This window comes from Eleutherodactylus coqui, chromosome 1 (genome assembly GCF_035609145.1).
Source record: "Eleutherodactylus coqui strain aEleCoq1 chromosome 1, aEleCoq1.hap1, whole genome shotgun sequence".
Taxonomy (NCBI): Eukaryota; Metazoa; Chordata; class Amphibia; order Anura; family Eleutherodactylidae; genus Eleutherodactylus; species Eleutherodactylus coqui.
Genome location: NC_089837.1, coordinates 388,072,284 through 388,088,059, shown reverse-complemented (window position 1 = coordinate 388,088,059; position 15,776 = coordinate 388,072,284). Strand labels below are relative to the sequence as shown.

At 42.8% G+C, this 15,776-nt stretch overlaps 1 protein-coding gene across 2 annotated transcripts in view; it reads left to right on the top strand.

Annotated features, from left to right (window-relative positions):
* CUL4A (cullin 4A) overlaps positions 1-15,776 on the top strand; it is a 65,157-nt gene that overhangs the window by 15,157 nt on the left and 34,224 nt on the right. For both annotated transcript variants that reach the window (XM_066579678.1, XM_066579679.1), the window contains exons 6-10: positions 2,719-2,792; positions 6,765-6,927; positions 9,359-9,448; positions 11,116-11,198; positions 12,417-12,484. In XM_066579678.1, coding sequence (XP_066435775.1) covers positions 2,719-2,792; positions 6,765-6,927; positions 9,359-9,448; positions 11,116-11,198; positions 12,417-12,484 — 478 coding nt within the window. The remainder of the gene's footprint in view (positions 1-2,718; positions 2,793-6,764; positions 6,928-9,358; positions 9,449-11,115; positions 11,199-12,416; positions 12,485-15,776) is intronic.

Sequence of the window (15,776 nt, the reverse complement as noted above, 5' to 3'; positions counted from 1 at the left end):
TCCTAAACGGCTTTCTCTTTTTGCTGTTCTACAACGGTGCCATCTGCTGGCTAAAGCCAGTGTGTGTGCACCAGAGAGGCTCCGACAGCAGAGTGGCTGGCAATAGACGATAAGAATACCCTGTCGGACGTCCTTTGACATTGGAGCTGTGCAAGCTTCAATCGGACTGTAGGAAGACATCAGACAATGGATTGGAAAGGGTTAATGGTACTAAAGCAAAAAAAAACTATATATATTTGGTATTGCTCCTGGCTGGCTGCCATTTATCCTTTGGTCCTCCTTTGTCATCCTTGTCCATTTTCTTAAAAGCAGACAAGCAATTAACATTGCATATGGATGCGGTTTGCTTTCACATTGATAGGAGAGCAGATAACAAATGGTGTAAAAAAGCAGGAATTGTTGGCAGACAATGCAGGACAGTCTGGGGAGCAACACAACCATCCAGACTGCTGTTTGCAACCTCCGCTTGTTCTTCTGGGCTCTTCCTCCACAAGAATAAGTGGGTTTTTAGAAAGTGGTTTATACTACTTCCAAAAAAATTCATATAAAACCAGCCAAGCCTAGAGAGCAGTATCCTGTTCTGAAGGCAATCAAACAAGACAGCACAAGAGAATGTCACCTGGGCGGCCGTCAGAGGTTGCCTGTTTCCAGGGGATCGGACTACTTTCTGATATCATTCCCTGCATTCCCAATCTTTTCCCCCGGCCGATACGCTGTCCATTCGCTCGTTTGAGTCCCGCCTTAATGCTCCTTCACACAACCAAATTGTTACAGCGTATTCTGTGCGTAGGTTGGGCGCGTAGAATATGCTATACCAATCTGTCACAGGCACCTGTCCTGCCTATCACACACACTGCGCAAAATACACGTGCAATAAAGATCACAGCATGTTCTATCTTAGCGCGTATTACGTGCGCATACACACCAAGGTAGCACATGGCAATCAGCTGCACGCAGCAAGTATGCAATGTCATTGCGCACTTGCTGCATGCCACATGACTGTCACATGCGGGTAGCAAGTAGTAATTGTGCCCGTGTGCAGCCAGCCTTGTGTAGATCATGTTGGTGTCCGAAGGGGCGCCTCGTGGATGCTACCAGTGCTATATATGATGCTATAGAGATACTATACAGTTTGAGGAAAAGGATGACAATACTTGTTGAATACAGAGTAACCTCAGATGTCTCTGCATAGCAGATAGAATCACATATGGTGACGTAAGGTGATCTCTGGAGAACTACTTGTGCTTGTTGGAGCATCTAGATACTACGATCCTAGTCTTGTGTTCCTGGGGAGGACTAAGGGAGATATAGACTGATAGCGTAAGAGCGATCTATAATAGTACACCCATGTATATTTAGCATCTTGTGTGAGAACGGATTCACTTTCTGCATACTGTATTTTTAGAATAGGTATAAATAAAAGTTATGTTTTAATCCCAGATTTTTAGCAGTGAAGCAGCTAATAGAGCGGGATGTACATCAGATACTAATTATTCTCAGTGAAGTGTACTTCTGTGCATTAGAACACCTACCTTGCCATATTCTAAGACCCATATATGTATTATTGTCTCATCAACAGAGCTGTGTGAGGGCTTATCTTTGCAGAATGATTTGATGTTTTTATTTATACCATTTTGGAGTCCGTACAGCTTTTTGAATGCTTATGAGCCAGGATACTAGTTCTACACAGTGATAGTGATTACAGTGCAGTTACCTCCAGTGATCACAGCTGCCATCTTCTCTGGTTACACCCGATTTGGTTTTACTTCTCGAGCTGGGCCCACACCACTCATTTCTGCACACTCTTCCCATCCTGCCTCTACCAACAATGCCCCGCTCAGTAACTCCCCCATAGTAAATAGTGCCCCTCTGTGGCCTCTTACCTATGCTGACCCCATCGCCTCTCTTACCTATGCTGACCCACTGTGGCCCTTCTTAGTTATAATGATCCACTGTGGCCCCTTTGTTAAAGTGCCCACCGCCCACGAACTCCTCCATCATCCAGTTCCATGTAAAAATAAAAAATCTCCCTCCCTTTATCTCTTCCATCATTCAGTCCCATTCAAAGAAAAATCAGTCTCCTCCCTTCAACCCCAACATACAGTCCCATGCAAACATCACTCTCCCTTCCACTATCTCCTCTTACAGTCCCCTCCATGTTAAAAATAAACCCTCAACTCTTCCCCCCCTACCTTCAACCCCTCAACATACCACTACAACATAGAGTTCCATGTAAAACATCTCTCCTCACTTTTCAGAAGATCTAATATACAGTCCCATGTAAAACACATCTCTTATCCTCTTCTGCCGCATCCAACATATAGTCCCATGTAAAATCCTTCCTCCCCCTCCTTTCACCAGTACATACATGTAGATGAGCTCTGCACGGTCTCCTGCTGTGTGCCACAGTATAGCTTCGCTCCTCACTTACCTCGGCTCTTGTTCTCAAGATCACCGAGAGTCCGGGGAGGAGCTACGCTACAGCATCACGTCCTGAAAGGAGGACCATGAAAGGAGTCCGTGTGGGGCAGCAGCTCCTTCTCCTGGTCCAAACAGCTGGCAGCCGAGGTCAGCATTTGGACCCCTGTTCACCTATTGAGTACCTCTGATTCGTGGCTAGAAATATATGCACCTTATTGTTAGTTTCTCAGAACGTCCGTTGTATGTAGACATTCTGTATATTAAAGTAGCTAAAAATGTCTGTTTTCAATTATTTAGATAATGATTCGAAGCATTTTCTTATTTTTGGACCGAACCTACGTCTTGCAAAACTCTATGCTTCCTTCTATATGGTAAGTGTCCTGACAACGTACTCTGTGCACCAGACCTACCTGTTATCAGACGGTGCCAAAGTTTCAAAAATATGATTACCTGATGGTGTCAGAATCCGTATTTAAGCCAGTTAATTTACAATGCATGAAAGAAACTAGATAACCGTTTGCTTTCCAACTCGTTATGTGGCATACTTGCCATGTGTGGCAAACTACGATCTGGCATACATTTCAGCTAGAATTTATGCAAGCCTCCTGTGCACATTCCAGTAAATGTGATTAGACACGAGTTTTTATGTCCCATAATGCTAAGCCCTGCCTTTTTTTATTCAGGGTCAGCATAAGACTCCCAAAAGTCTTATATTTTGATGCAGATGTGGCATGCACCAAATGTGTGACTTTTATACACTACTAAACTGGCATAAATTAACTGTTTAAATCTACATAGCACAGCGGAAGTATAGTCTGAATATGTGCCCCACCCACCGCCGGCCGCGTCATGTGACACTGCCGGTGCATCATGCGCTGTGCGGTGCATGCGTGCCAGCAGTGTCATGCGGGAGCTACGCAGGGGATCCGGAGGGGAGTATGGGGTCTTTGGGAGGGCGCCGTGATGGACTCAGCTGCGGTATTCTGCTTGCGGAGCCCGACACGGCTGTGGGCATGAGGCCTAACCTGACGTGACAGTTTATTAAACCACTTTGCCCTCATGTATACATTATGTAACGTTACACGCTAGCACGTGCAGGGTGGGCCATGGAAAAGTAGTCCGACACCACACTCTTATAAAAAGGTATATTCATCTTCACATTGTTGGATTAGTCCCGGAGTAATGTCTGGTTTAGACACAGCGATTCTCGCTCAAAAAACTTCTTTTGAGTGATAAACGTGTGCATTTACATGGCAAGGTGATAGCTCAAATGGCAGTTTAACAGTTTTGAGTGATCACTGTGCGGTCCGAGCGGGGTATACAGAAGACAGCTGGAGCGCTGTCTTCTGTATACTCGTGCTGTGTTCACGGAGCGCACAGCTGTTATACAGCTGAGCGCTCCGAGCGGGATATGCGGAAGACAAGCAGGGCCGGTTGTCTTCTGCATCTAGCTGTTCTCTGCTCGGTACGCTCAGCTGTTATACAGCTATGCCCTCCATGTTGGAGTATGCAGAACACAGCTGGAGTGCTGTGTTCTTCATACCCCAGCTGTTCACTGAGCGCTTAGCTGGAATATAGCTATGTGCTCTGTGCGGGGTATGAAGAACACAGCTGGACTGCTCTGTTCTTCATACCCCGGCTGTGTTCAGGGAGCGGGATACAGCTGAAACAATAGTATCAGCTGTATCCCGCTGTGAACTACCAGTAAGGCTCATCGTTCTCTTTCAGCATGCTGAAAGACAACGATCAGCGACTGGTTAACGAAAATTGCACGATGTAAGTACAGTTAGACCCAACGATTCTCACTCAAAAGACGGCTTTGAGTGATTTTTGAGCGAGAATCGTTGTATCTAAACCAGCCTTAATCTGGGACATCCTAGTGCATAGCGCTCGAGCTTTACTTGATGCAATCATGAACAGCCTGTAGAAGGATCTCTTTCAACCCACTCCCTTCTAACCTAGTTCAGTACAGACCAGCCAGATGACACTATAAATAATAATCGCACCAAGAACTGGCCTTATACTTACTTGACAGGTAGGTACATCCTATAGTTCCTGCATCTATTTCTGTGCTGCACAACTATCTCTCCAGGATAAACTGCATAAGCGGTTTTGCACTGGGCACTCCCATCTTGATGCTCTGCTTTCAACTCTGCTTTTGAATGCAGCACATCCAGCACAATCAGAGTGCCCCCAATAATAAAGATCTGCTAAATAATGTGCTTAAGAGATGCTCCTGGTATCTGTGAGCAGCCAGAGCATGTGTCCTGCACTCTGAGCATGCTCAAAATGTAAAAATAAGTAGGCCTAAATTTGTCTAAAAGCCAATCACAGCAGAGCTTTCAGCTTTCATAAGCGTGTGGTGCCGGGCGAGTTCTCCATGGCCCACCCTGTACAACAAACTTCATGACTTACATCATTTACATCCACACAAGCGGGTCAAAACTACCTCTTTCAGTCAAATGCACACACAAGCCTGTTGCTTTTCAGTCAACTTCAGATTTCCACATTATTTAAAATGGCCGAGGAGTGTAAAACTACATCTCCCACAATTCCCTATTGCCAGTTACTGATGAGCACACATTAACGGCTGTACAAACTGTGTCGTCATTACAGAATGTGAAGGCACTGAGCAGCCTGACCAATAATACAGCAGAGCTTACAAGTCGTAACCAGTGGATACCAATAGTGAACTAAGTAGGGAGGGGAGAACACGTAAAGCCATATCTCTGCAGCTTTGTCTAAGACAAGTTCTAATATTATACTGCAAAATTACATGTTATCGTCTTATGAAGCTTTCACTTTGAATCGCCCGCATACCCCTTTAAGTCCTGTGAAATTATGGGACATCATTAAATATATGATAGCAAAGGGGAGCACAGAGGTGCACAAGCAGAGAGAATGAGACTGCAGCAAGTGGCTCCTAAGCATGGAGATATTATATATTAATATTAGCTGATATACCTGGCTTTGCCCGAGTTAATTTGATACAGGTGTTTACGAGTTGTTTGCACAAAAAAATTGATGAAGTCAAGGCTACTTTAGTAACCGAGAAATAAAATCTGTATACACATAGAGGAGCATTAGATTCTTCTCAGGCTGCATATACAGATGTCCCACTGCAGAATGTGCCACCCCTCCCACTCTCCTCATTTAGGACCTATAGAATGCTTGCGCCAAATTTCACGCTTGTACAACACTCAGAAGTAACATTACATAGGAGTGCACATACTTCTGCAATTAGCATTGAATAATAGAGTTGTGACCCCTTTGATTTTCCTATTTAGGACCTGAAGAATGGTCATGCCAAATTTCATGTTTGCATGACATCGGGAAGTTAGAGAATTAGAGTAGGTACATTTACATAGGAGTGCCAATACTTTTGCATTTACCATTGAATAATCAAGTTGTGACCCCTTTACTTTTCCTTTTTAAGACCTAAGCAATGGTCGTGCCAAATTTCATGTTTGTACAACACAGGGAAGTAACATTACATAGGGGTGCCAATACTTTTGCATTTAGCATTGAATAATTGAGTTGTGACCCCTTTACTTTTTCTATTTAAGACCGAAAGAATGCTTGTGCCAAATTTCATGTTTGTACAACATCGGGAAGTTAGAGAATCAGGTTTGGAACATTACACAGAGGCGCCAATACGTTTGCATTTAGCATTGAATTTTCGAGTTGTGACTTCTTTAGTTTTCCTATTTAGGACCTAAAGAATGGTCATCCCAAATTTCACTCTTGTACAACACCGGGAAGTTACATTACATAGGGGTGCCAATACTTTTGCATTTAGCATTGAATAATCGAATTGTGCCCCCTTAACTTTTCCTATTTAGGACCTAAAGAATGATCATCCCAAATTTCATGTTTGTACAACATCGGGAAGTTAGAGAATTAGATTTGGTACATTACACAGGGGTGCCAATACTTTTGCACTTGGCATTGAATTTTCAAGTTCTGATCCCCTTTCTTTTCCTATGTGGGACCTAAAGAATGATCATCCCAAATTTCATGTTTGTACGACATCCGGAAATTAGAGAATTAGTAGTCAGTCAGTGAGTGAGGGCTGATAGATAGATAGATATTACGGGCTTTCTGCTAGTCTTGTAATACGGCAGCTACAGGAGCATAAAGAAACTTTTTTTTTTTTTGTTTATTCTGAAGATAATTCAATTATGTGCTGCAGACGATTTGAGCGATTTCATGGTTTTCAGATTCCTACTTCATACTTGCACATACTTGATCATGTGATCATTAGCTACTGTACATTATTTCTTGTTGGAGTATGCATCTGAAAGCTAATCATATGCCTGCTTTTGTTCCTTCTCTCCATGTAGGGATATGGGCTTGGAGTTATTCCGTTGTCATGTTATAAGTGACAAGTTGGTTCAGACAAAAACAATAGATGGCATCCTCCTTCTAATTGACAAAGAGCGCTCGGGAGAGGCGGTGGACCGAAGTTTGTTGAGAAGTTTGCTCAGCATGCTCTCTGACTTACAAGTAAATGTTCTAAATACAGGAATCCGTGTGTCAATGGGCTTCTTTAAAATGTTATAATGCCAGGTATGCTTGTAACCACATCCGTAAAAGGATAGGCAGTATTTTGTGTAGTGTTTGTAAGTCAAAAGCAGTGCAACTTAAACACATAAGATACAACTCTTTTCATTGTTACATGGCACTTTTTGGAAAATTGCAGTTTTGTTTTTATTTTGATTTGGGTTTTTTTTTTCTTTCATTTTTTTTTTTTGGGGGGGGGGGTCCATGGCTCTTTTCTGTATTTCTCAAAATGCAGCAGTGTCTAGGTGTGATTTATTTATTTTTTTTCTCCTCAAGTGTTTTCCCATAGACTGTTCAATATAAAAAAAGATGCATCATTTTCCCCTGACAAATTCATCATCTTTTAAGGACCAGCATTGTAAATGGAAGTAGTCTTTCGCCAAGTCCCCTTTTGAGGCAACCAGGTCAGCCCTCGGCCCTCTTTGCCTCACCCTGGGTTTGTAGGGGCACCTCCGAATGGGCGAACCAACTATGCCGAGGCATCCTATCCGGTGCCACCCAGGAGGAGTTAGCTGAGCTGCTCTTCAGTTCTCCCAGGCAGGCAGGTTTTTCTGTGAGGCCTCCTTGGATGCTGCCAGGCTTGTAGCTCATTCCTCCTTTCTGTTGTAATTCACTGCATCTTGTGGCTGAGGTGCTGGTCCACAGACTTCACCTCCTAAATGTCTCTAACTGGACTTTTTATTACTGGAACTTGCATCTTCTTCAATCGCCTAGACAAAATTATTTCTGAAGTGACGGATGAAACAAGTTCTCATCTTCTGCAATATAGGTCCACTTGTAAGTACACTGCTAAGGAGTCCTACTTTTCGTTTCTTTTGTCACTGCAACACATTGCCTTTGGAGTCGCATCAATCTCCTCAGGATTGCAAAAGAAAACGTCTATCTTTCAAACCACGGCCTTCCTGCAATCCCCATCTGCAAGCAACCAAGTCTTCGTCTGCATTAAGGGCGGTTCCCATCCCAATCATGCAGAGTGGGGGGCTGTCTCCTGCTGAGGCATGTGTGGTTTGCTCACATCCATGATTTCTCGGTGTGTGAGATCGTCTCTTCAGCATACGCAATAGATTTTTGTTCTACACCCACAGAGCACTTTTTCCTCCTCTTCCCCACCGTTCCATCCGGCCAGACTCTCCCAGTACCTTTTGAGCCATTCCAGATTTATTTGACCAGTGCTTCATCGTCTTTGCTCATTTTGAATGAATGATTGTATTCCAACCTGTTTGTTCCTAAAAAGGACGGATCGCTTTACCCTGTCCAAGACCTGAAAATGCTGAATCGCTACGTTAAAGTACATCATTTTCATATGGAATCCATCAGAGTAGTGGTTGTTTTTTATGGATCAGGGGGAATGTCTATCGTTGATAAGCATCTTTGATGTCTATCTCCACAGCTTGATTCGCCCGTCCCACCAGCACTTTCTTCGGTTTGCAGTCCTGTCGAATCATTTCCAATTTATCACCTTGCTAATCAGCCTAGCAATAGCTTCCCGAGGTCCTATCAGTTGTTGTAGCAATATTTCATTCCAGGGAGATCATGGCGATCCCTAATCTGAATGAGCTACTGATGAACGCTCCATCCTTTATAGCCAATGAGGAGAGCTTCAAGATATCGCTGGATGCTCTCAGGTGCTTTGGGTGGATCATCAATCGTCTGAAGCTCAACCTGGACCCATCATGTCGGCTCACTTTTCGCAGCCTGTTCTTCAACACTGTCCAGGCAAAGATACAACTTCCCAGAGATCAGCTCGGACTTCCCCAGTAACCTGTATACCCCCTATGGTTATGAACTCCTGTCTGCATTCGCCAGGGCATGCGGATGCTGGGGCTCCTGGTAGCAACATTCGTGGCGGTGTGCAATTCCACACTTGCTAGGATGACCTGGTGTAGTTAGCCAGATGGAACAAATCATGCAAGTTTCTGGATCGGCTCTCCTACTGCTTCTGCACAAACCTGAATTTAGCTAAGTGACTACAGCAGGGTTTTAGGCTGGTACAAGGAGTCAACACTTCCTTTGCTTAGTGGCAGGGGCTGTATCTGAATTCTTCACTATGTTCCCCACTGAACATTCGAGAAAAGAATTTTACGATAAATAACAAAAAATCCATTTTTTTCGCCTCCTTTTGTTGATTGTCATATTTGACAGTAAAATAGTGCTGCATCTAAGCTACTGGGGCCGATTTAGGCAATGTTATAAACAAGGACCCAAATGCGAACAGAGCTTTATTGATAAAATAGCTTTTATTGATGCATATTTAGAATGTTAACGGGGTCCACCCACCTGAAACTAGTGAAGCAAGGATAAATGTACCTTGTTGCAGAAGCCATTTGTGTATTGGTTCCAATTTTATTCTTAATTTCTCACTTATTTTGTATAGGTGTACAAAGATTGTTTTGAAGGAAGGTTTTTGGAGGCAACAAATTGCTTGTATGCAGCTGAAGGGCAGAGGTTAATGCAGGAGAGAGAGGTAAGTCCTCGTGTACGGACACATCACACATTATAAGGGGTCTCCCTAAAGTGCTAGCATGTTACAAATTGCATGAAGCCCTTTGTTTGCAATTGAGTTGATTTCTCATTAATTTTCAGGAATGTAGCTGGCACTAAGGGTATGCTTACGGCTGTGTGAGCCTGCTGTGCGGTCTGCCACGGGGCTCCTTTGCTAACTGTCTGCATATGGGCAGTGACATCACTGGAGCTCCGTAAGATATCCATTCAACAGAGGTGTGTGACAGATGCTGTATAGTGGCATCCGTCCCCCATAGACTATGATGGTGTGTGTTAAACAGGTTTCTCTTTTTAAGGCCTCCTTCACACGGCGAAAGTCCGCTGCGTTGGCCGCAGCTATTAGGTTCTATTGAACCTAATAGCCCAGGGCTCACGGTGCGGGATTCCGCACCGTGAAATCTCCCGTCCTCACCCGCGGCATGCTCTATTTGCCGCGGGTGTATGCGCGGACGGCTTCCATTGCAGTCAATGGAAGCTGTCCATTCACGCTATCTTCCGCTGTAGCACAGCGGAAGATAGCGTGAAAACGCTTCCCCGCCGCCACGTCACGTGAGGCGGCCGTCCGTGTCACGTGACGCGGCGGGCGGGGAAGCGTCATGCGGGAGCGAGGACGCCGGATCCGCAGGTAAGTATGGGGTCTCCTGGGGGGCGCCGTGACGTGCTCCGCCGCGGAATTTCGCGGCGGAGCCCGTCACGGCCGTGTGCAGCCGGCCTAACAGTAGTCTGAGGGTTGAAATAGCATAGTCTACTACATTACTCCATCCCTCTTTTTTTGTGGTACGTTAACATGTACGTGACGTAACTGTTCTGAATACATGACCAGGTTAGGCTGTGTTCACACTGCCTCTCAGCGTGCTCCCAATCTTACTGCCTATGTGTCCCTCTGAATCTCCACAAACTGTTCTCTAACAGAGCAATAAACTTTAATTAGTCAAATGGAAACTGAAGATGCAAACTTTGTTTTTCTTCTGACCTTGTTTATAGTAATTGTCACTATAGTACTCAGTCCAGTAAAAATAAGGAATACTTAGTCTCCTTTTGACTAATAATAGCCCGTGGTTTCTATCGGGGTTCTAGCTGCAGGCCGTTTTTGGCAATTTAGAAAAAACCCTGTGGTGGAAAGCCAAGGCGCACAATAAAACGCAGCGTGAACCCTGTATTAATTGTTAGTTTCTAACACCATTCAGGCATTAGTCTGGCAATCTCTGAAATGTAATTAGGTCAGCACTAAATTCTTTACATGTGGGGCAAAAACAGGGCAGAACATGTATATTTGTATGATTGCATAAAGTTGAATTTTTTAAAGGCGATAGCTAATTATGTGTGTCTTACATTAATTATGCATACTAACACACAGTGTGCATCAGACAGTCAGCGAAGCTAGTATGGCCATCTTTGTTTCTCCAGGCCCGGAGGGTCCCTTTAACAATTGCAATTTTATTTCCAAGTGTACTCTGCTCTATTCTGTGCCTGTGGAATTGTACTGCTTGTTACTTGTAAGTCTTCTAATCCTTTATAGATGTACTGCTAGTGAGCACGCTTCTATGGCAAAACTAGTTTGTAAATATACGAGTCGTACTAGTTGTAACAGTTTTGTGTATATTCTGATGTTCCGTATTTTATTTTTAGATTCCTGAATATTTACATTATGTAAATAGGTGTTTAGAAGAAGAGACTGACCGAGTCATTACATATTTGGACCATGGGACACAGTAAGTCATTTGAAGAAGCTGTCTCAAGAAATTACCTCATCCCCTAGCCATAGGATAGGCAACAAGGGTTGGTGGGAGATTAGTGTACAGGGGTCCTGAGTACTATGAAGAAATGAAGCCATGGTTAGGCATACACACTACTTCCTCATTCATTACTCCATTAATTTCATTCATGTGTGACTCCATGAATGGTGCTGTAATGCAGTCACATGACCACAGCTACATACATTTGGGGACACTAAGAACCTCCGTTCTTGTAATCCATGGTCGGACGCCCAGCAATCAAAAACTTGTCACCTAACCTGTGGCTAGGTGGAAAGATTAGTTTTGTGGGATGACCACTTAATAAAACTAATATGAAATGGGTTGTCTGCCTTATACAATTCGTATTCATGTGCTCCATTAGGACAAATTATAGGAGCGGTCCCTTGTTGGCCAAAGTTCAGAGCTGCTACAAAAAGCAATTTTCTATCTGTAAAGGCTTGCTGCTTCCGTGCATGACATGGACGGCTCATTGATGTTAGTACACACCATATTGTGCTTCATGCATTAATTACGTGGAGAGAGAAACACTTATGGGCCATTAGATGATCAACCTCACTTCCTCTGCCCTCATGATCAGTACATCTTCAGGGCAAAATTGCCAGAATCAACCATGTGCAATTGTAGAATTTTAGGGCCAAAAATGAATATTTTACTTTTTAAATTTAATATTACCCTACTAGCAAAACAAATGAAGTTTATTGGACTTGGTCTGTACAGGCAATGGGGAAAAAATCCAAGAGAGCAACAAGGACCGCTTTTAGATTGGGACCATTCATGCAGGGAAAGAGCAGATGCAGAATGAGTTACACTAATTGGCCATTTCAGTGAATGGGCGCATGGTTGTGTGTTTTATTTATTTTTTTTTTTTGCATGCAAATATGCAACACCCATTTGCGCAAATGTGTGTAAATGCGCTGTAAATGTGACATCAGCCTAAATCACTGTAACTACAAGAGCCACTGAGCCCTAATAAATGCATAAAGACAGAGGAATGGAGCAAACATTTTCTGGGAAATATTTTATAAAGTCTAAGTAGCGCAGGCCTCCGATTTCTCCTTCAGACGTGATCACACACCGCCGGTGTGGCGCCTCCTATTTATTATTTATTTTTCCTGCTGCTATTGAACAATTAGCATGGCTTTAAGAAGTAATATCCTGTATTTTATCACACAGTAAACCTTTGATAGCTTGTGTGGAGAAACAGCTGCTAGGAGAACACTTGGTTGCCATCTTACAAAAAGGTAATTCCTATTTAGTTTCCTTTTTCTGCATAATTATTTTTGGTTTAATATCGTAAACAATGGTGAAATCTGTAAGGCGATTGTTCATCTTGACCTTTTTCTTTTTAAAGGTATTGTCAATTTAGGTAACAAATGTCTAATAACAAAAATAAATGTATATATCTTTTCTATTTCATGTCTGCCCCATTTCTCCAATCATTGCTTATTTGCCTGTAACACAAACAAATTGCATTGCTGTCTGATATCTGTGTTTCATCCATTGACGTCACTGTGTCTGTGAATGAAGAGGTTACTGCCAGGACAGATATCAGCGCTTTACCAAGTAATGCCACAACTCGGAACAGTTTGTTCTCAGTGTACTAGCTGTGAAGGTGTACATAACCAGACGGGAAAATTATGTAGATCTGGAGTGGTGCTGCCAACCATGAAGCTATAACTAAGTGTCCCGCCGCTGTTCTCTTTACAAGAAACTATGGTGCAGTGCTAGAAAGCCCCTTACATGAGCTGTTACATTGCTGTAGGAGCTCAGTATTTTTCTTTACATGCTGTGAGAGTGCCCATACACTCTATGGCTGATCCATGATAACCACATGAGGATTACGGCTAATTGCCTGGCTGCACTTGGACTTGCCAGGCAAGATGGTAAGTTCAGGTGCTGTCGAGCAATTGGCAGTAATCCTTATGGTGGCGCACACCTCCCTAAGTGCTGCATGACATCTTGCTAGCAGACTTAAGGGCCATTTACATGGGACGATTATCATTCAGAATTGTTCAAACTCCTGTGCACCCATTGTAATTTGAACAATAGTCGTCCTGTGTAAATGCATGCAGCGACTGAACAATACGCCGTTCAGTGTAAACCGCAGTCGTTCAGTTCTGTCTGCTTACAGTAAATGGAGGCGGTGGGGGAAGAACGCTCCCCGTCCCGCTCTGCCTCCATGCCGGCAGCGCTTTCAGTGATGCTAGCGATAAGCGCTCCTGTGTAAAAGCACAGGAGTGAGCATCACTGGGACGCGCTGTTGGGCATCGTTTGCCCGACAACTCATCCCATCTACATAGGTCATTAGACAAATGCCACCAACAAATGGCCTTTAAATCCAAAGCCACACCCCACCCTTCCCAGTTTAATAGTCCTATCGATAGTACCGTACCTTCCCATATGTGGCCATCACTGGGTAATCATTCCTAGAAACACGAAATGGTGTATAGCGCATGCGTAATGGGTGAATGGGCTCCTATTTTATTACTTAATAATGAGTTTGTTTTTAGGAATGATTACCCAGTAATGATTACTTATGGGGGGTATGTTACTGTCCATGGGACTATCCAACTGGGGGGTGAGGGTGCGTGGCTTTGGATTTAAAAGCCTATTGCTGGCAGCATTTGGCTACATCTGCTATTAGGATGTCATGTACCACTTGGGGAGGTGTGCACCACCAATACCCTGGTCAATTTATGTCATATAATTTTTGCCCTGATGAACCCTCCTTTCCATTCTGAAGGGGGAAAGCATGTTGGGGTTAATTTTTGGGATTGATTCTCTATTCCTGTTTTCTATGTGCCCTAACATTACAGGGTTTAATAAGTATATTAATAGGGGCAAGCCATTCTTTTCAAGGAGATGTCCCTGCAGCTAGGTAGGGATAGCGCCCAAGTTTACTAAAGGGAAGTATTAGTTCATGGACTTTGGCCTTATTTCAGATAAACTAGATATCCTATATGGAATTAAAATTACATCGATCTGCTTTGGAATTGGCGTACTAACTGTAAGTTGTATCATATATGAACTGCCTACATTGTCTCTATTAGGAATTATATGCAAATATATATATATATATATATAATTTATTTTTTATATATTTTTTTTTTTTATACTAGTTTTCTGCCATCAGTGTAGTATGTTTGTTTATATAAATAAAGGTATTTGGTCTTATGGGGGTATTACTGCTACAGTTCTGGCTACTCAATGCATATGGATGGCGATATCTTAACAGGGTGAGAAACAGTTTGCTCCTGTTTGTTTTATTTAGCATTTCAGGTGCTTTATACTTAAAGGAGACCATATGAGATATATATGTAATCCTGCCTGTGATAATTAGCTGACTGCTGAAATGTTTTATCAACCGAACAGGAAGGGTTAGTATCAGTGGTCAGTGTAAAAAACAAAACACAATTTTAGGATTTTTTTTCTTGGTTTGTGACATCGAACATTGGAAAAAAAAATAACTAAGGAAAAAAAGGCATACCGTATATTTATTTTAAAAAATGTTAAACACAAAGCCTTGATTTGTATAATAGGTCACTTTGTGGTGATATATTCCATGTAAAGAGTAACTAAACTTTTTAAGCTGTGTTCCCATAACTCAGAATTACAAGCTAACGTAAGAAAATTAGCAAAATCTCATATTACAGAAAAATGCATTTTTTTTCAACACCTCTTCCTTTTCAGCATCCTTCGCTGCATATTCATTTTGTGCGTACTCGTACAGGGTGATTGAAAAAGAATGTCGAAAAAGTAAATCCGAGTGATCATTTTGCATAAACTACTACTTGGAACTAATGTCTATGAGTACCAATTAGTAGCGTTTGAGCCGCGGGAGCTGTATGCAGGGACCAAACCACCTGCCGCGGGACTGACAGCTGAGAGAATGTAATCAGCGCTCCCCAGGCAGAGCACTACGTGCGGTCCTGCTTATCGGCTGTTCTTCCGAACGATGGTTTTCAAGCAGAACTGAAAACCATCATTCGACAGAAAACTGAAAGATGGGCAGATTTACACCCAACGATTATCACCCAAAAGGTGGCTTTTGAGTGAACTTTGAGCGATAATCGTTCTGTCTAAATGGTCTCTCCCTCCCCTCAGGAGTTCCTTCTTTCCTCTATCCCTCCCATAGACTTCTGCATCTGTGATCTGCTCTTATCAGTACATGCAGAGTGAGTGGTGTGAGAAAAGTGTCTAATGATGATGAAAAATGCTACTTTCTCCACTTAAGATACTTACTTGTAGCGTTAATGAAGAAATGTTTAAAAGTTTAGTTACTCTTTGATTTTTGTTTAGCAGCTATTATTGTCATCCTCCTTTCAGTTTTCTGCTCAATATCTCAATATTAAACTTCCAACCTTATCTGTCACAGACACTGAGTCCGTAGTAAAGCACAGCTGACAAGGACAGACAGCTGTGGGTTACTGAAACAGAATAACTTGAATGTTTGCAGTACTAGTTGTGTACTGCTTAGACAATAACTTTTGTAATCAGTGGCTGAAAATCCAATATTCGGACATGACAATGTGA